General features: G+C 47.1%; 2 protein-coding genes across 7 annotated transcripts in view; one reads left to right on the plus strand and one right to left on the minus strand.

Moving 5' to 3' along the window:
* Positions 1-20,639, minus strand: part of LOC139267477 (CSC1-like protein 2) — a 297,646-nt gene that overhangs the window by 142,194 nt on the left and 134,813 nt on the right. For all 6 annotated transcript variants that reach the window (XM_070885844.1, XM_070885847.1, XM_070885848.1 and 3 more), the window contains exons 2-3: positions 17,391-17,574; positions 4,012-4,091 (exon numbers count right to left, since the gene is read on the minus strand). In XM_070885844.1, the coding sequence (XP_070741945.1) occupies positions 4,012-4,091; positions 17,391-17,552 (242 nt within the window). In that variant the 5' untranslated portion in view covers positions 17,553-17,574. The remainder of the gene's footprint in view (positions 1-4,011; positions 4,092-17,390; positions 17,575-20,639) is intronic.
* The window catches only part of mrpl14 (mitochondrial ribosomal protein L14), a 271,243-nt gene that overhangs the window by 101,866 nt on the left and 148,738 nt on the right, over positions 1-20,639 (plus strand). The window lies entirely within an intron of this gene.

The following is a 20,639-nucleotide window of genomic DNA, read 5'->3' on the forward strand; positions in this document are numbered from 1 at the left end:
AAACTGTACACAATACTCCAGGTGTGGCCTCACCAAGGCCCTGTACAACTGTAGCAACACCTCCCTGTCCCTGTACTCAAATCCCCTCGCTATGAAGGCCAACATGCCATTTGCTTTCTTAACCGCCTGCTGTACCTGCATGCCAACTTTCAATGACTGATGTACCATGACACCCAGGTCTCATTGCACCTCCCCTTTTCCTAATCTGTCACCATTCAGATAATAGTCTGTCTCTCTGTTCTTACCACCAAAGTGAATAACCTCACATTTATCCACATTATACTTCATCTGCCATGCAATTGCCCACTCACCTAACCTATCCAAGTCGCTCTGCAGCCTCATAGCATCCTCCTCGCAGCTCACACTGCCACCCAACTAAGTGTCATCCGCAAATTTGGAGATACTATATTTAATCCCCTCGTCTAAATCATTAATGTACAATGTAAACAGCTGGGGCCTCAGCACAGAACCTTGTGGTACCCCACTAGTCACTGCCTGCCATTCTGAAAAGTATCCATTTACTCCTACTCTTTGGTTCCTGTCTGCCAACCAGTTCTCAATCCACATCAGCACACTACCCCCAATCCCATGTGCTTTAACTTTGCACATTAATCTCGTGTGGGACTTTGTCGAAAGCCTTCTGAAAGTCCAAATACACCACATGAACTGGTTCCCCCTTGACCACTCTACTGGAAACATCCTCAAAAAATTCCAGAAGATTTGTCAAGCATGATTTGTGCAATCACATCCTTCCTATAATGTGGTGACCAGAACTGCATGAAGTACTCTAGCTGTGGCCTAACCAGTGTTTTATACAGTTCAAGCATCACCCCACCCCCCCCACTCTTATATTCTATGCCTCAGCTAATAAAGACAAGCATTCCATATGCCTTCTTAATCACCTGATCTACTTGTCCCGCTATCTTCAGGGATCTATGGACATGTACTCCAAGGTCCCTTTGTTCCTCTACATTTCTCAGTGTCCTACCATTTATTGTGTATTCCCTTGCCTTGCCAGCCCTCCACAAATGCATTAACTCACGCTTCTCCAGATTGAATTCCATTTGCCACTGCTGCCCAGTCCATTGATACCTTCCTGCAGTGTACAGCTTTCTTTTTCATCATGAACCACACGTCCAATTTTTGTATCATCTGCAAACTTCTTAATCATACCCCCTACATTCAAATCTAAATCATTGTTATATACCACAAAAGCAAGGGACCAAGTCTGAGCCCTGCAGGACCCCACGTTAAACAGCCTTCGAGTCACTAAAACACCCATCAACCATTACCCATTGCTTCCCGCCTCAGTCAATTTTTGATCCAACTTGCCACTTTGCCTTGAATCCTATGAACTTGATTGATGAGACAATTTGAGTAGGGCTGTCCTTGAACTAATGGTACAGTCCATGGAGAGCGGAATGAACAATGATAAGAACAATTAGAGGCACTGATTAAAGTAAATGTCAAAGATTTAAAAATGTAACAATTCCAGTCAGAATATTTAAGTTAGAAAGATAAGGGGGGTTGGGGGGGAAAGTCAGTCAGTGCTCATTTTAGAATCAAATGTTACACAGAAATTAGGATTCACTTTGAATACTTCTGCTTAAAATAGTGTGTGGTACTGTTATAGCACAAGTTGGAAGGTGTTATTAAAGTCAGTGTGCAGAAATGGATTGAGCAGATTACATTGAAACGACAGGCACTCAGAAGCACCATGAGTTCAGTTCCCTTGCAGTAACCTCCATCTATTAGGTTTCCCACCTCAGTTTAAAGAAAATCTTCAAAAACAGAAAAGATTAAAAAAATTTAAGTACTAACTGTTGTGATGAGGATTGGGAAATGGTTGGGAGGTAAGAGGCAGAGGATGGATAAAGGGAATGTTCTCCAATTGGCAGAATGTGACAAGTGGTCTTCCTGGGGGGGGGGGGGGGGGGGGGGGGAGGGGTTCGTATATATAAGTTTTCAGATAATACTAAGTCATCTGGAGGTGCAGTAAGTTGTGTGTTGGGAGGAGGAAGTTACAATAGGGACATTGCCAGAGAGGAGGAGAATTTATTTTATGATGATGATCGGGAACGTTTTGCCTGAAAGCAGGTGGTGGAGGCAGATTCAATAGTAACTTTCAAAAGGGAATATAAAAAAAAATGAAAGATTTGCAGGGCTATGGAGAAATGCAGGAGGAGTGGGACTAATTGGATAGCTCTTTCACAGAGTAGACACAGGCACAATGGGTTGAATGCCCGCCCCCCTCCCCCCCCGTCCCATGCTGTGTCATTCTATGATTCCACAAAAGGCTAATGGAATGTTGGCCTTTATCTCAAGAGGGGTAGGTTACAAAAGCGAGGATGCTGGTTGGATACCATCCAGAGTACAACGTTCAGTTTTGGGCACCCTACCTCAGGAAGGATATATTTACCATGAACGGGCCACAGATTCACCAGAATGTTACCTGGGCTTAAAGGACAGGTTACATGAACTTGATTTGTTTTCCCTTGAGTTTAGAAGGTTGAAGAGGTGATCTAATCCAAGTTCTTTAAAATGATAAAGGGATTTGATAGGTTAGATACCGAGAAACTGTTTCTTCAGGTGTGAAATCCACAAGGGAACATAAATTTAAAACTATAGCTAGACTATTCAGGAATGAAATCAGGAAACACTTCGATATCAAAGGATAACGGAAATACATAGAAACATATAGAAAATAGGTGCAGGAGCAGGCCATTCAGCCCTTCTAGCCTGCACCGCCATTCAATGAGTTCATGGCTGAACATAAAACTTCAGTACCCCCTTCCTGCTTTCTCACCATACCCCTTGATCCCCCGAGTAGTAAGGACTTCATCGAACTCCCTTTTGAATATATTTAGTGAATTGGCCTCAACTACTTTCTGTGGTAGAGAATTCCACAGGTTCACCACTCTCTGGGTGAAGAAGTTTCTCCTCATCTTGGTCCTAAATGGCTTACCCCTTATCCTTAGTCCCCTGGTTCTGGACTTCCCAAACATTGGGAACATTCTTCCTGCATCTAACCTGTCTAAACCCGTCAGAATTTTAAACGTTTCTATGAGGTTCCCTCTCATTCTTCTGAACTCCAGTGAATACAAGCCCAGTTGATCCAGTCTTTCTTGATAGGTCAGTCCCACCATCCTGGGAATCAGTCTGGTGAATCTTCGCTGCACTCCCTCAATAGCAAGAATGTCCTTCCTCAAGTTAGGAGACCAAAACTGTACACAATACTCCAGGTGTGGCCTCACCAAGGCCTTGTACAACTGTAGCAACACCTCCCTGCCACTGTACTCAAATCCCCTCGCTATGAAGACAAACATGCCATTTGCTTTCTTAACCGCCTGCTGTACCTGCATGCCAACCTTCAATGACTGATGTACCATGACACCCAGATCTCGTTGCACCTTCCCTTTTCCTAATCTGTCACCATTCAGATAATAGTCTGTTTCTCTGTTTTTACCACCAAAGTGGATAACCTCACATTTATCCACATTATACTTCATCTGCCATGCATTTGCCCACTCACCTAACCTATCCAAGTCACTCTGCAGCCTCATCGCATCCTCCTCGCAGCTCACACTGCCACCCAACTTGGTGTCATCTGCAAATTTGGAGATACTACATTTAATCCCCTCGTCTAAATCATTAATGTACAATGTAAACTCTAGAAAACTCTCCTCTCGAAGGCTGTGGATGCTGGGTCAACTGAAATTTTCAAGACTAAGATTGATAGATTTTTGTTAGGTAATAGTATCAAGGGATATGGAGAAAAGGCAAGTAAATGGAGTTGAGGTACAGATCAGTCATAATCTAATTGATTGGCAGAATAGGCTTTAGGGGCTATGTGGCCTTCTCCTGTTCCTATGATCTCAGTACAATGAATGTTTCATTGCTCATAAAAAAAGCCAGTGAAAGATTAAAAAATACTCTTGATCTTTAGTACACGCTACAGGTAACTGAAAAATAAAGTGATTAATATACAGGAACATCACTCCATGCCATTACCTGTCAGCGTCTGAGACCAGTGCAAGACGTCCATAATCCCAGGCTACCTTTCGTAAAATGGAGAATACAAACAACAGTGCCTAAAATAGAGTGGAAAATAAGATCAAAACATTTCTAGCACCCAATAAATTTAATTACAACGCATTCCACATTCAATGATTGTGATTGTCCTAAAAACGACAATTCATACTGTTACTAGGCATGATTGCACAGACTGCCACAATTGAGGTAGCTCCTTAAACAAGTACATAGGCATAGCATTATGTACAACATTCCTTTACACAAGCCTAGCCTGACTATTAAGCTTTGGCAGGACCATACTTATAAGTAGAGTTTTGGTCACTACATTTACAAAACACATGGAGGCATTGAACAAGATAACAAGGACAGTAACTATTGGCCAACTCTGCTGTATTTGGCAGGAGTCACACATTTAGCCATCAACTCGGGTTCAAGATCTTCCATGTGCCACTGCAATTTATCATTGCCATGAATTACTGGCATTATTTATTACAATTTTTTTTTGATTGCAATATGCTGATATACAGTACATTCACAGCGGAAACGTTACAAGGACACCCTCAAAACCTCCCTGATAAAGTGCGACATCCCCACTGACACCTGGGAGTCCCTGGCCAACGACCGCCCTAAGTGGAGGAAATGCATCCAGGAGGGCGCTGAGCACCTTGAGTCTCGTCGCCGAGAGCATGTAGCGGAAAGAGCGTGCAGCAAACCAGTCCCAACCACCCCTTCCCTCAACGACTACCTGTCCCACATGTGACAGAGACTGTGGCTCTCGTATTGGACTGTACAGCCACCCAAGAACTAACTCATGGCAAGAGTGGAAGCAAGTCTTCCTCAATTCCGAGGGACTTCCTATGATGATGAGCATACATGGTATAGAAGACATTAGGCTAGCCTAACTGTGGCCCTCAAAGCTCACTCCTATTTGTACTTCTACTTTTTATTTTGTGGGCATGCAGATTTGGAAAGGGACAAGATTTTGGAACGGGCTGATTTTAGCATAGTTGCTTCATTGGTGGATGAATCCTAAATCACAACATTGAGAGATATACAACAGCAACTTGCATTTATATAGTGCCTTAACAAAGTAAAACCTCCCAAGGTGCTTCAAATGAACATAAATCGGACAAAAATTTGACACCAAGCCACAAGAGATATTAGGACAGGTGACCAAAAGCTTGGTCAGAGGTAGGTTTTAAGGAGCGTCCTGAAGGAAAGCTGTAGAGAATGAAGTAGTTTAGGGAGGATATTCCTGAGCTTAGAACCTAGGCAGCTGAAGGCACCAACAGGAATGGACACTAGTTTAAATTTTATTGCCCTTCCTGAGATACCAAGACCAAAAACAAAACTTGTAAATGTGATACACTGTAAAAAGACTTGCATTTATATAGCGACTTTCATGACCACCGGATGTCTCAAAGCGCTTTACAGCCAATGAAGTACTTTTGAAGTGTAGTCACTGTTGTAATGTGGGAAACTCAGCAGCCAACTTGCACACAAGCAAACTCCCACAAACAGCAATGTGATAATGACTAGATAATCTGTTTTTATGTTATGTTGATTGAAGGATAAATATTGGCCAGGATATCGGAGATAACTTCCCTGCTCTCCAAAATAGTGCTATTGGATCTTTTACGTACACCCGAGGGGACAGACGGGGCCTCAGTTTAACGTCTCACCCGAAAGATGGCACCTCTGACAGTGCAGCGTTCCCTCAGCACTGCACTGGAGTGTCAGCCTAGATTTATGTTCTCAAGTTCCTGGAGTGGGACTTGAACCCATAACCTTCTAACTCAGGAGAGTGTGCTACCCACAGCTGACAGTAGTATGTGAGCGCTATCAAGTGGCTCGGGCTGTGGAAAACCCTGGAAACTGAATCTAGAGAATGCGGTGGAGTTAGTACTGCTGTACTCATCTGCCATGTTACAGCCTGACTTTTGCTTTGTACCACCAAGGGTTTGGTGGTTACCTTGTTCAGATGGGGTTGACTGTGCTCTAGATTCTTGTGTCCATCTTACATGGAGACCAGCCTCAGGCAATGGGCCAGGACTGGGGTTCACATCTCAAAAAAATGTCTCCTAGTTTAACCGGAGCTCCAGTTTTCTCCAATTGAATATTGGGAAGACCGAGGCCATTGTTTTCAGTCCCCGCTACATACCTTGCCCCCTAGCCAATGACTCCATCCCTCTCCCCGACTACGCTAAAGGCGCTATATAAATACAAGTTGCTGTTGTTGTAGTGATATGGTGGGCAGAGGAAATGTTTCAAGGACACCCTCAAAGCCTCCTTGATAAAGTGCAACATCCCCACTGACACCTGGGAGTCCCTGGCCAAAAGACCGCCCTAAGTGGAAGAGCACCCGGGAGAGCACCTAGAGTCTCGACGCCGAGAGCATTCAGAAACCAAGCGCAGGCAGCGGAAGTATCGTGCGGCAAACCAGACTCCCCACCCACCCTTTCCTTCAACCACTGTCTGTCCCACCTACGACAGAGACTGTAATTCCCATATTGGACTGTTCAGTCACCTGAGAACTCACTTTTGGAGTGGATGCAAGTCCTCCTCGAGGGACTGCCTATGATGAGTGATATGATTTTCTCAGACTGGGCCATCTCCTGCACTGATCATTGGTGGTGGTGGGTCCTCCTGTTGCCACTTGAGTAGATGCACCATCAGGTTGCAGATAGGAAGAAACCTAGTCTAAGGATGGAGTCTAAGGAAAGGGGAGGACTTGGAAGATCACTATGGGGAGGCTCAGGAGGCAATGTGCCAGATCCTTTATCGTTTTCTCATCGTCTCGAAGCATCTTTTGCCAGTATGGCTGGATCTTTAGACACAACCAGAAAATTTGAATGATTTTGCTCTCACTACAGCCTCTTCAACACTTTGCTGCGACTCCTGAAGTGGTAAGTGGGATGTTGGTAGTTCTGCCATAAATCAGCCCATCAGGATACTCTGGAAAGGGAATCAGCCTCATGGTAGGCAAAGGAAATACATCTCTCAGCTCGTACCTCTCTGCCAAAAAACCCTTCATGAGCCTTAGCAGCTGCTAATGAGTAAGCCTGGTACATGGCACTGGACTTGTAGAACATCAAGGTGGCTGCCAACGTCACACGATGCCCTGTGTATAGGCCCTTCCACCATGCTGAAGGCAAATGTGCATTCGACTGGTGATGAGGAAACTAAGATTAGGGATTACAACTGATAACTGTTATCTGGAGGCTAATGAGCACACGCACATCTATATGTGTATTGCCTATCACAATGCTCAAGCACGGCACCTCTAATGGTAAAACCACCATTAGTTTTACCACCACTGCTGTGGCGACAATGGAGTCATACATTTCATGTAACTCGAGAGGCTTAGAGTACATGTTCAGCCAACGAGAGCTCATCAGGCACTGATCGCATTTAAACAACCAGTCCTCCTAACAACCCTGTAAGCCTCAATATCATTCTGATGAAACTACGCTGTCTCTCCCCTCCGCCCCAAGACCAATACTTCGAGGTTTAGAACTACAGTCCTCCAATATCATGTAGCCAACCTGACTCATCTTGATGTCCTTCTTACTGGGCCTGGGATTATTCCCAATCAGCAGACCAAAGTCCTAATTTGAGGGTGGTCCAAGCTGAGCTAAGACTGGGAAGGTCGCCAGTGATCTACTCTGCTAAAATGCTTGATTTTAACTGGCTAAACTCGAGCAAAACTCCTGCGCGCAATTGGGATTCCTCAGTCTTATGACTGCCAACCTGCATCTAAGCTCTGGACTTGGGCAAGCGAAACAGAAACATAGAAAATAGGTGCAGCAGGAGGCCATTCGGCCCTTCGAGCCTGCACCGCCATTCAATATCATGCAACTTCAGTACCCCATTCCTACTTTCTCTCCATAGACCCTGATCCCTTTAGCCGTAAAGGCCACATCTAACTTCCTTTTGAATATGTCCAACGAACTGGCCTCAACAACTTTCTGTGGTAGAGAATTTCACAGGTTCACAACTCTGGGTGAAAAAGTTTCTCCTCATCTCAGTCCTATATGGCTTACCCCTTATCCTTAGGCTGTGTCCCCTGGTTCTGGACTTCCCCAGCATCTGGAACATCTAACCTGTCTAGTCCCGTCAGAACTTTATGCATTTCTATGAGATCCCCTCTCATTCTTCTAAATTCCAGTGAGTATAAGCCTAGTCGATCCAGTCTTTCCTCATATGTCAGTCCTGCCAACCCGAGAATCAGTCAGGTGAACCTTTGCTGCACTCCCTCAATAGCAAGCACATCCTTCCTCAGATTAGGAGACCAAAACTGCACACAATACTCAAAAGTGTGGTCTCACCAAGGCCCTGTACAACTGCAGCAAAACCTCCCTGCTCAAATCCCTTCGCTATGAAGGCCAGCATGCCATTTGCTTTCTTTACTGCCTGCTCTAACTGCTGCCTACCTTCAATGACTGATGTACCATGACACCCAGGTCTCGTTGCACCTCCCCTTTTACTAGTCTGTCACCATTCAGATAATAATCTGCCTTCCTGTTTTTGCCACCAAAGTAGATAACCTCACATTCAGCCACATTATACTGCATCTGCCATGCATTCACCTAACCTGTCCAAGTCCCCCTGCAGCCTCTTAGCATCCTCCTCGCAGCTTGCACTGCCACCCAGCTTAGTGTCATCTGCAAACTTGGAGATATTACATTCAATTCCTTCGTCTAAATCATTAATGTATACTGTAAATAGCTGGGGTCCCAGCACTGAACTTTGCGGCACCCCACTGGTCACTGCCTGCCATTCTGAAAAGGACCCCTTTATTCCCACTCTTTGTTTCTTGTCTGCCAACCATTTCTCTATCCATATCAATACATTACTCCCAATACCATGTGGCTTAATTTTGCACACTAATCTCTTGTGTGGGACCTTGTCAAAAGCCTTTTGAAAGTCCAAATACACCACATCTACTGGTTCTCCCTTATCCACTCTACTAGTTACATCCTCAAAAAACTCTAGATTTGTCAAGCATGATTTCCCCTTCATAAATCCATGCCGACTTGGACCGATCCTGTCACTGCTTTCCAAATGCGCTATTACATCTTTAATAATTGACCCCAGCATTTTCCCCACCGATGTCAGGCTAACCGTTCTAGAATTCCCTGATTTCTCTCCCTCCTTTTTTAAAAAAGTGGGGTTACATTAGCTACTCTCCAATCCATAGGAACTGATCCAGAGTCCAATGTTGGAAAATGACTACCAATGCATCTACTATTTCTAGGGCAACTTCCTTAAGTACTCTGGGATGCAGACTATCAGGCCCTGCGGATTTATCAGCCGTCAGTCCCGTCAATTTCCCTAACATAATTTCTAGACTAATAAGGATTTCCCTCAGTCCCCTAGTATTTTCGAGAGGTTATTTGTGTCTTCCTTAGTGAAGACAGAACCAAAGTATATGTGCAATTGGTCTGCCATTTGCTTGTTCCCCATTATGAATTCACCTGATTCTGACTGCAAGGGACCTACATTAGTCTTCACTCATCTTTTTCTCTTCGCATATCTATAGAAGCTTTTGCAGTCAGTTTTTATGTTCCCTGCAAGCTTCCCCTCATACTCTATTTCCCCTCTCCTAATTAAACCCTTTGTCCTCCTCTGCTGAATTCTAAATTTCTCCCAGTCCTGGCTTTTTCTGGCCAATTTATATGCCTCTTCCTTGGATTTAAAATTTCCCCAATTTCCCTCGTTAACCACGGTTGAGCCACCTTCCCTTTATTTTTACACCACACAGGATGTACAATTGTTGTAGTTCATCCATGTGATCTTTAAATGTCTGCCATTGCCGATCCACCATCAACCCTTTAAGTATCATTCGCCAGTCTATTCATGTCTTATACCATCAAAGTTACCCTTCTTTAAGTTCAGTACTCTAGTCTCTGAATTAACTGTGTCACTCTCCATCTTAATGAAGAATTCTACCATATTATGGTCACTCTTCCCCAAGAGGCCTCGCACAACCAGATTGCTAATTAATCCTCTCGTTACACAAGACCCAGTCTAGGATGGCATGCTCTCTAGTTGGTTCCTCGACAAATTGGTCTAGAAAACCATCCCTTATACACTCCAGGAACAACTCCTCCACAGTTAGCCCAATCAATATGTAGATTAAAGTCATCTATGATAACTGCTGTACCTTTTATTGCATGCGTCCCTAATTTCCTGTTTGATGCCGTCCCCAACCTCCCTACTACTGTTTGTTGGTCTGTACACAACTCCCACTATCGTTTTCTGTCCTTTGGTGTTTTGCAGCTCTACCCATATAGATTCCACATCATCCACGCTAACGTCCTTCCTTACTATTGCGTTAATCTCCTCTTTAACCAGTAACGCTACCCTACCTCCTTTTCCTTCCTGTCTATCCGTCCTGAATATTGAATACCCTTGGATGTTGAGTTCTCAACCTTGGTTACCCTGGAGCCATTTCTCCGTAATCCCAATTACATCATATCCGTTAACAGCTATCTGCGCAATTAATTCATCCACCGTATTACGAATGCTCCTTGTATCGAGACTCAGCCTTCAGGCTTGGTTTTTTTTTTTTACACACTTGTCCTTTTAGAATTATGTTGCAATGTGGCCCTTTTTGATTTTTGCCCTTGATTTCTCTGCTCTCCATTCTGGTTTTGTTTCTGCCCCCTTTTTACTTCCCTCTGCCTCCCTGAATCGATTCCCACCCCCCCCTGGCATTTTAGTTTAAACCCTCCCCAACAGCACTAGCAAACACTATGTCCAGGACATCGGTACCGGTCCTGCCCCAAGGAGTGTGCACTTTATATCGGGCAAACAGCAAATCCTAAGGAGTTGTCAGTAGCTTGGACTGGATACTTGAACATAGTACAGGTTGAACCTCCCTTATCCAGAACCCTCGGGACCTGTTCCGAATGAGGGATTTTGCCGGATGAGGAGGCGCCACACCTAAAGTACTGGATACAGTTTTGGTCTCCGGATTCAAGGAAGGATATGCATTGGAGGCTGTTCAAAGAAGGTTCACTTGGTTGATTTCTGAGATGAGGGGGTTGACTTATGAAGATAGGTTGAATAGGTTGGGCCTATACACATTGGAGTTCAGAGAATGAGGGGTAATCTTATCGAAACATACAAGATAATGAGGATGCGGAGAGGATATTTCCACTCATGGGAAAACTAAAACTAGGGGACGTAGTCTCAGAATAAGGAGCCGCCCATTTAAAACTGAGATGAGGGTTGTAAATCTATGGAATTCTCTGCCCCAGAGAGCTGTGAAGGCTGGGTCATTGAATATATTTAAGGTGGAAATAGACAGATTGTTGAGCGATAAGGGAATAAAGGGTATGGGGAGTGGGCAGGGAAGTGGAGCCGAGTCTATGATCAGATCAGCCATGATCTTATTGAATGGCAGAGCAGGCTCGAGGGACCAAATGGACAACTCCTGCTTTTTATGTTCTTATGGGTGGACTGTGCCTTTAAGCACTGTTGCTGGACTGGGGTGCTGCTGTGGTTAGTGTGTGCGCACACAGATTGGTTGGAAGGCCTGTCAGTCAGTCGGCCAGTCAGTCAGTCGGCCAGTCAGTCAGTGTGCAGGGGTCTGAGGGAGCCCTGCCTGCCCGTCCACAGACTTCCAGCACAGAGACAGAGAGTGTAAATCTGCAAAATGGCACGCTGGGGAGCTTGATGGCTGCAGCTCGCTGCGAGAGTGTCGGGCTGTCTCTCTCTTGGAGTCCGTATCTCTGCATTGGGTATTTTGCAATGCAGGTTGCCGTGCCCGGGAGCTGTGGGTGTGCGGGCAGGGGGTGGGGGGCCAGGCTGGCACTGATTCTCAGGATCACCGGCCATCCTACATTCAATGCTGCAGCAGCTCTCGCTGCTTTTACACACAGCCAGAGGTTGGGGGTGGGGGAGGGGGGGTGGAGAAAAGAGGTTGGAATCTGCCGTGCAAGTGTAAATGGCCAAGTTTTTTTTAAAAAAACATGGATATTTTGTGAGGATTTTGACCAGCCGCGTTCTGCGCATGCACCACCAGGCGGCCGGGAATGTTTCTGAACGAGAGGTGGTGTCAGATAAGGGAGTCCCGGATGAGAGAGGTTCAACCAGTACTGGATTTCTGCATTTGCCTTACACCTGGCTAGCGAAATTAAGACTTGGTCAGCCTACGTAAACCCAAACCATAAAGATCCAGTAAATGTACCTGTCAATGCCTTCAGGAGAGGTGGGGAGAAAATCGGCAGGAAAAAAAATTACCAGATCAAAATGACTACTGACCATGAATTGTTTAGCTCCATCTATTGTATACTGGACATTAACACTCGAGTGTATAACACACACAGGTTACATATCCCTTAGTACAGAATCCCAGATTTTTTAATAATCTTGTCTAAAATGTTATTTTATTCAATTTTTACTGCTCTAAAGCTCGAATTCCCAGGTGCCCATGTCCTAACTCGCACCAAGTCTTGCTCATCCATCACCCCGTGTCCACTGATCTACATTGGCTTCCAGTTAAGCAATGCCTCGATTTCAAAATTCACATCCTGGTTTACAAAGCCCTCCATGGCCTCGCCCTCCCTATCTCTAATCTCCTCTCGCCCCTCCCCATCTCTAACCGCCTGCAGCCCTACAACTCTCCAAAATATCTATCTATTAATCAGCCCCCGATTTTAATCACTGCACCATCGGTGGCCATGCCTTTACCTGCCGTGGCACTAAGCTCTGGAATTCCCTCCCGAAAACCCCCGGCCTCTATTTCCTCCTTTAATATGTTCCTTAAAACCTACCTCTTTGACCAAGCCTTTGGTTATCTGACGTAATTGCTTATGTGGCTCAGTGTCAAATTTATTTGTTTTATAACACTTCTGTGAAGCGCCTTGGGACGTTTTACTACATTAAAAGGCGCTATATAAATACAAGTTGTTATTGTATTCTAATTGTAAATTTGAGATTTATGAAGTCCAATAGCTTTAGGCATCAATGAATAAATGAATTTACACTTTAAGCTCATTTCATTTGTCAGGTAGGCTTGCACTTTTGAAATTTAGCTGTCATCCTGAACAGCGACACAAGAAAACATTAAATTAAAATCAGAGCTGAATAATAGTGACAACTGTAAGGTTCAAGTCAGATTATTTTTTTTCTTTCTCAAAAAAGGTAAATGGTCCTTTTTAAAGCTATATTTTCTCTTCCACTTTGACTCTTGCAGACAGAATTTCCTATAGATTTTTAGAGAGTGCGCAAAAGAGAGCAAATGAAAAAGAGGTAGTGAGAGCAAAAAGAGAAAAATACGGAGGAGGGAGAAGAAGGGAGAGGGAGAGAGGGAGGAGAGGGAGAGGGAGGGAGGAGAGGAGAGGGAGAGGGAGGAGAGGGAGAGGGAGGAGAGGGAGAGGGAGAGGGAGGAGAGGGAGAGGGAGAGGGAGGAGAGGAGAGGGAGAGGGAGGAGAGGGAGAGGGAGAGGGAGGAGAGGGAGGAGAGGGAGGGAGAGGGAGGAGAGGGAGAGGGAGGAGAGGGAGGAGAGGAGGAGGGAGAGGGAGAGGAGGAGAGGGAGAGGGAGGAGAGGGAGAGGGGAGAGGGAGAGAGAGGGAGAGGGAGGAGAGGAGAGGGAGGGAGGGAGAGGGAGAGGGAGGAGAGGGAGAGGGAGGAGAGGGAGAGAGGGAGGAGAGGGAGAGGGAGGAGAGGGAGAGGGAGGAGAGGGAGAGGGAGGAGAGGGAGAGGGAGGAGAGGGAGGAGGAGAGGGAGGAGAGGGAGGAGAGGGAGGAGAGGGAGGAGAGGGAGGAGAGGGAGGAGAGGGAGGAGAGGGAGGAGAGGGAGGAGAGGGAGGAGAGGGAGGAGAGGAGGAGAGGGAGGAGAGGGAGGAGAGGGAGGAGAGGGAGGAGAGGGAGAGGGAGAGGGAGGAGAGGGAGAGGGAGGAGAGGGAGAGGGAGGAGAGGGAGAGGGAGGAGAGGGAGAGGGAGGAGGAGGAGAGGGAGGAGAGGGAGAGGGAGAGGGAGGAGAGGGAGAGGGAGAGGGAGGAGAGGAGAGGGAGAGGGAGGAGAGGGAGAGGGAGGAGAGGGAGAGGGAGGGGAGGGAGAGGGAGGAGGAGGAGAGGGAGGAGAGGGAGAGGGAGAGGGAGGAGAGGGAGAGGGAGAGGGAGGAGAGGAGAGGGAGAGGGAGGAGAGGGAGAGGGAGGAGAGGGAGAGGGAGGAGAGGGGAGGGAGAGGGAGGAGAGGGAGAGGGAGGAGAGGGAGGAGAGGGAGAGGGAGGAGAGGGAGAGGGAGAGGGAGGAGAGGGAGAGGGAGGAGAGGGAGAGGGAGAGGGAGGAGAGGGAGAGGGAGGAGAGGGAGAGGGAGGAGAGGGAGAGGGAGGAGGAGAGGGAGAGGGAGGGAGGAGAGGGAGAGGGAGGAGAGGGAGAGGGAGGAGAGGGAGAGGGAGGAGAGGGAGAGGGAGGAGAGGGAGAGGGAGGAGAGGGAGAGGGAGGAGAGGGAGGAGAGGGAGGAGAGGGAGGAGAGGGAGGAGAGGGAGGAGAGGGAGGAGAGGGAGGAGAGGGAGGAGAGGGAGGAGAGGGAGGAGAGGGAGGAGAGGGAGGAGAGGGAGGAGAGGGAGGAGAGGGAGGAGAGGGAGAGGGAGAGGGAGGAGAGGGAGAGGGAGGAGAGGGAGAGGGAGGAGAGGGAGAGGGAGGAGAGGGGAGGGAGGAGAGGGAGAGGGAGAGGGAGGAGAGGGAGAGGGAGGAGAGGGAGAGGGAGAGGGAGGAGAGGGAGAGGGAGGAGAGGGAGAGGGAGGAGAGGAGAGGGAGGAGAGGGAGAGGGAGGAGAGGGAGAGGGAGAGGGAGAGGGAGGAGAGGGAGAGGGAGGAGAGGGAGAGGGAGGAGAGGGAGAGGGAGGAGAGGGAGAGGGAGGAGAGGGAGAGGGAGGAGAGGGAGAGGGGAGGAGAGGGAGAGGGAGGAGAGGGAGAGGGAGGAGAGGGAGAGGGAGGAGAGGGAGAGGGAGGAGAGGGAGGAGGGAGGAGAGGGAGAGGGAGGGGAGAGGGAGAGGGAGGAGAGGGAGAGGGAGAGGAGGAGAGGGAGAGGGAGAGGGAGGAGAGGGAGAGGGAGGAGAGGGAGAGGAGGAGAGGGAGGGAGAGGGAGGAGAGCGAGAGGGAGAGGGAGAGGGAGAGGGAGGAGAGGGAGAGGGAGGAGAGGGAGAGGGAGAGGGAGGAGAGGGAGAGAGAGGGGGGGGGTCGGCGCAGAGGGGGGGGTGTCGGCGTGGCGCCGCAGGGGGGGGGGCGCCGCAGGGGGGTGGGGGCGCCGCAGGGGGGGGGGGCGCCGCAGAGGGGGGGGGCGCCGCCGCAGAGGGGGGGGGGGGGCCGCCGCAGAGGGGGGGGGGCGCCGCAGAGGGGGGGGGCGCCGCCGCAGAGGGGGGGGGGGGGGGCGCGCCGCCGCAGAGGGGGGGGGGGGGGCCGCCGCAGAGGGGGGGGGGGCGCCGCCGCAGAGGGGGGGGGGGGCGCCGCCGCAGAGGGGGGGGGGGGGGCGCCGCCGCAGAGGGGGGGGGGCGCCAACTTCAATGATTCTGCCTATATCACTGAATCCAGTTGCTAAGCAAATGATTCATGAGGGGGACTCAATTTTTTGGGGGTGGCGGGGAAGTGATGGAGAGAGAAAGGAGGTACCTTGGTACTTGGAAATTAAATCAACATACAAATTAATTTATAAAAACCCATCTCATCAGACACTCACATGGCGGGCAAGATTTTGCTGTAGGAGTGAATCCAACGATGTCTGCCATTAGTTAGACTTACCCTAGAACACTTAGGTTTCAAATAGTTTGCGTGGCAAGTTGCTGAAAGTGCAAGCTGATAATGGCACAGCAAAAAAATCAGGTCACCTGGGATTTGAGTGAATGGGACAACGGAGAAGGAAGTAATTAGAACGGGTGAATTCAATGTCAAATCAGGTAGAGACAGAAAGGGAGGGAAAAAGATTTGATTGAGAGCGAGAAAAAGAGACCGAAAGGGAAAGTTCAGACACTTATTTAAAATTTTACATTTTTCAAATCTCCAACAATTAAAATGACACAAAGATTAGTGGGGAAGCGGGTTGTGTAGAGGACACAGAGAGGCTGCAAAGAGATTTAGATAGGTTAAGCGAATGGGCTAAGGTTTGGCAGATGGAATACAATGTCGGAAAGTGTGAGGTCATCCACCTTGGGGGGAAAAAAACAGTAAAAGGGAATGTTATTTGAATGGGGAGAAATTACAACATGCTGCGGTGCAGAGGGACCTGGGGGTCCTTGTGCATGAATCCCAAAAAGTTAGTTTGCAGGTGCAGCAGGTAATCAGGAAGGCGAATGGAATGTTGACCTTCATTGCGAGAGGGATGGAGTACAAAAGCAGGGAGGTCCTTCTGCAACTGTATAGGGTATTGGTGAAGCCGCACCTGGAGTACTGTGAGCAGTTTTGGTCACCTTACTTAAGGAAGGATATACTGGCTTTGGAGGGGGTACAGAGACGATTCACTAGGCTGATTCCGGAGATGAGGGGGTTACCTTATGATGATAGATTGAGTAGACTGGGTCTTTACTCGTTGGAGTTCAGAAGGATGAGGGGTGATCTTATGGAAACATTTAAAATAATGAAAGCGATAGACAAGATAGAGGCAGAGAGGTTGTTTCCACTGGTCGGGGAGACTAGAACTAGGGGGCACAGCCTCAAAATACGGGGGAGCCAATTTAAAACCAAGTTGAGAAGGAATTTCTTCTCCCAGAGGGTTGTGAATCTGTGGAATTCTCTGCCCAAGGAAGCAGTTGAGACTGGCTCATTGAATATATTCAAATCACAGATAGATAGATTTTTAACCAATAAGGGAATTAAGGGTTATGGGGAGCGGGCGGGTAAGTGGAGCTGAGTCCACGGCCAGATCAGCCATGATCTTGTTGAATGGCGGAGCAGACTCGAGGGGCTAGATGGCCTACTCCTGTTCCTAATTCTTATGTTCTTATAAAATCTGAAGGACAGACACCACACATGTAAGAGTCCATTTTCAGTGCCAGAGAGGTTTGTCTGGCAGAAATTCATACTTATCATATTGTTTAAAAAGATATTTAGACTGAAATGGACAAGAATGAACTTTCTTTGGTGAATTTGGCTCGTATCTACTGCACAAATACAGCAACTGCCCTTGCCTGAAGTAGTTGTACCATTTGCACCATTATCCTCACTGTAACTTTGACAGGAAAATCTGGGACAAGATTGTGTACAGATATCTATACTGGTAAGATTAATAGTAGTTCCTTTTGTATGGGTTTTACTTTTCCAATTAAAAAAATTACATAATAGTTGCCTAAAAAGCCCAAGGAAAATTTACACAGATACACGTTTAACATACAAGTCCATACATGCATACATACCAAAAAGCACATAAAATCTAGTGCGAGGACTGTTGGAACCCCTCCAAAGGGCAAGCCCTGCAACACAGTACTTCTTATCCGAGCACTGTAGCAGTATTCCTTGGTTGAATTGGGGATATTGGTCACAGCGGAGCTGATGGTTGTCTGAAAGTTGGAAGTCATCTTTATTTCTTCATTATTTTATCTGCAAAGTAAGAAGAAAATACTGAGTATGGCAGGGATTTCTAACAAGTACAAGCAAATCAGACCACTTCATTTCCCTTTTTGGCTAAAATCCACCTGGGTTTCGTCCTGCATTGCTCACACGGCCTGAAGGAAGCCCTTCCATTGGACACTTAGGAATGCAGTCAAACTGATAGAGGACAAACAAGGGGGGGGGGAAAGAGAAAGAAATTGAAATTTCTTCCTGAAGGAAACACCTCCCCAAATACGTTAAATGATATGCAGGTACTGTGTATAGAATCATAGCATCATAGAAATTTATGGCGCAGGAGGCGGCTCATTGTGTCTACCGGCTGAAAAAGGGTTACCTTGGGAGTGCATATCCACATTCTTCCTGAAGGAAACGCCTCCCAAGCACTCCAAGGTCCCTCTGTTCCTCTACACTTCAGTCTGCTACCATTTATTGTGCATATCCTTGCCTTGTTAGCCTTCCTCAAATGCAATACATCACACTTCTCCAGATTGAATTCCATTTGCCACTTTTCTGCCCATCTGACTAGTTCACTGATAGCTTCCTGCCTCACTATCAACCACAATTTTTGTATCATCTGCAAACTTCTTAATCATACCCCCCTACATTGAAGTCTAAATCATTGATATATACCACAAAGAGCAAGGGACCTAGTACTGAGCCCAGCAGAACCCCACTGGAGACAGCCTTCCAGTCACAAAAACACCCCTCGACCATGACCCTTTGCCTCCTGCCTCTGAGCCAATTTTGGATCCAACTTGCTACTTTGCCCTGGATCCCATGGGCTTGCAACGTCCTGGAAGCCTGGATATGGCGAGAGGTGCAAGGTACCTCAAAGAGGGGGACAAAATAAAACAAAGTCCAAGCAGAAGTCGATGAGTACAAGAGTGAGCAGATAACCGACGATCCTGCATTTAGAACATTCTAAAAGTTATTAACCACATTATCTTCAATTAAAAAGTACCATCAACTTTGAGATGAGATTTTGCTCTTGTGGAAAAACATACGCATTTATTTCTGCCACATTTGCTGCTGGGGTAGCATCATTTACCCACCAACCTCCGTGTATCGTGCAGTCAGTTTCATTACAAACTTCCCAGATAATGAAGCAGCATATGCCAGCTGACAGCAGCACCTGGACAACATTCAGGCTTGGGCTGACATATGGCAGGTAACATTTGCACCACACAAGTGCGAGGCAACGACCATCTCCAACAAGACCAGCCAACCACCTACCCCGACCTTCAATGGCACCACTATTGTTGGGTGACTCAGCAACAGCCAGAGGTCAGTGTTGATCAGAGGCTGCACTGGACAGTCAGCGAGCGGCCAAATTCAAGAACCAGCGCATCTGCAGGAGTGGAAAACAATGGGCAACAACCTCCAACTCCAATCTCCACCCATATACCTCAAATTGAACAATGGCATCAAACATTGAAGTAATACTTTGCAAGAAAATATGTCCCAGAGATATAGAATCATAGAATGATACAGCCCATTATGTCTGCCAGTTTTTTTGAAAGCTCAAATTAGTCTCATTCCCCTGCTCTTTCCCCATAAGCCTGGCAAAATTTTCCACTTAAGTATTTACCCAATTGTGAAAGTTACTATTGAATCTGCTTCCACCGTGCTTTCAGGCAGTGCATTCCAGATTATAACTCGCTGCATAAAAAAAATGCTCATCTCGCCTCTGGTTCTTTTGCCGATGACCTTAAATCTGTGTGCTCTGGTTACTGACCCTCCTGCCAGTGGAAACCGTTTCTTCTTATTTATTCTATCAAAATCCCATATCATTTTGAACACCTATTAAATCTCTCCTTAACCCTCTCTGCACTAAGGAGAACAACCCCAGCTACTCCAGTCTCTCCATGTAACTGAAGTCTTGTGTCCCTGGTACCATTCTAGTAAATCTCCTCTGCACCCTCCTGGAGGCATTCTTTCTAAAGTGTGGTGCCCAGACTTGGACACAATGCTCCAAATTTGGGCCGAACCAGAGATTTATAAAGGATTAGCAAAACTTAATTGCTTTTGTACTCATAGCTCAGTTTATTCAAAAAACCTTCTCAATTTGTCCTGTCACCTTCAGAGAATTGTATACATACTCCCAAAAATCTCTGTTCCTGCAATAACCTTTAAAATTGGACTATTTGAATAGATTCACAAAATGGAGCCAGAATAAGGACTTTATTCTGATCTGCTTAAATCTTGTGGGTTTCTTGTATTACAACAATAGCCTTCATTTATGCAGCACCTTTAAAAACATCCCAATGCTTCACAAAGGGGCAAGGGAAAAAATGGAATGCCAATCCAAAAGGAGGATATATTAGGAAGGGTGAACAAATGCTTGATCAGAGTCAAGTTTTAAGGAATGTCTCAAAGAAGGAGAGGGAGGTGGAGGATCTTGGGGAGGGAATTCCAGACCATGGGGCCCAGGTGGCTAAAGGCTACAGATGCAGAGGAAACCAGAGTAAGAGGAAACCAGAGTAAGAGGAATGGAAAGATCGGGATGGGGAGTGGGGGCTGTAGGAGATTACAAAGATAGGGAAGTGTGAGGCCATGAACAGATTTAAATGCAAGGATGAGAGTTTGAGGTGTTGGAGAATTGGAAGAATCGCCCCTATCGTAGGTCAGCTATGATAGGGGCGAGATGGGCCAGTGGGACAGACTGCAGGACAGGATAGGAGCAGCACAGTCGTGAATAAACTTAGTTTATGGCGGTCGGAGGATGGAAGGCCGGAAGGGTGGGGATGGGGGGGCGATTGGAAGGGTGGCTGGCCAGCCTAGAGAGCATTGGGAAAATGAAGACTGGAGGTGGCAAAGGCATGAACGAGTGTTTCAGCAACAGATGGGTGAAGCAGGGGCAGAAGCAGGCAGTGTTATGGAGCTGGAAGGTGGCAGACTTTGTACTGCATACAAAGCAAGATCTGAAACTCAGCTCAGTTCATGGTTGTATAGGAAGGCTGAAACAGTGGCCAAGGAGGGAGCTGGAATCAGTGACAAGGGTAGTGTTTTAGCTTCCCCGATGTGGAAATATCCTCTCTGCATTCACCTTGTCG

The sequence above is a fragment of the Pristiophorus japonicus genome, chromosome 7 (genome assembly GCF_044704955.1).
Source record: "Pristiophorus japonicus isolate sPriJap1 chromosome 7, sPriJap1.hap1, whole genome shotgun sequence".
Classification (NCBI taxonomy): Eukaryota; Metazoa; Chordata; class Chondrichthyes; family Pristiophoridae; genus Pristiophorus; species Pristiophorus japonicus.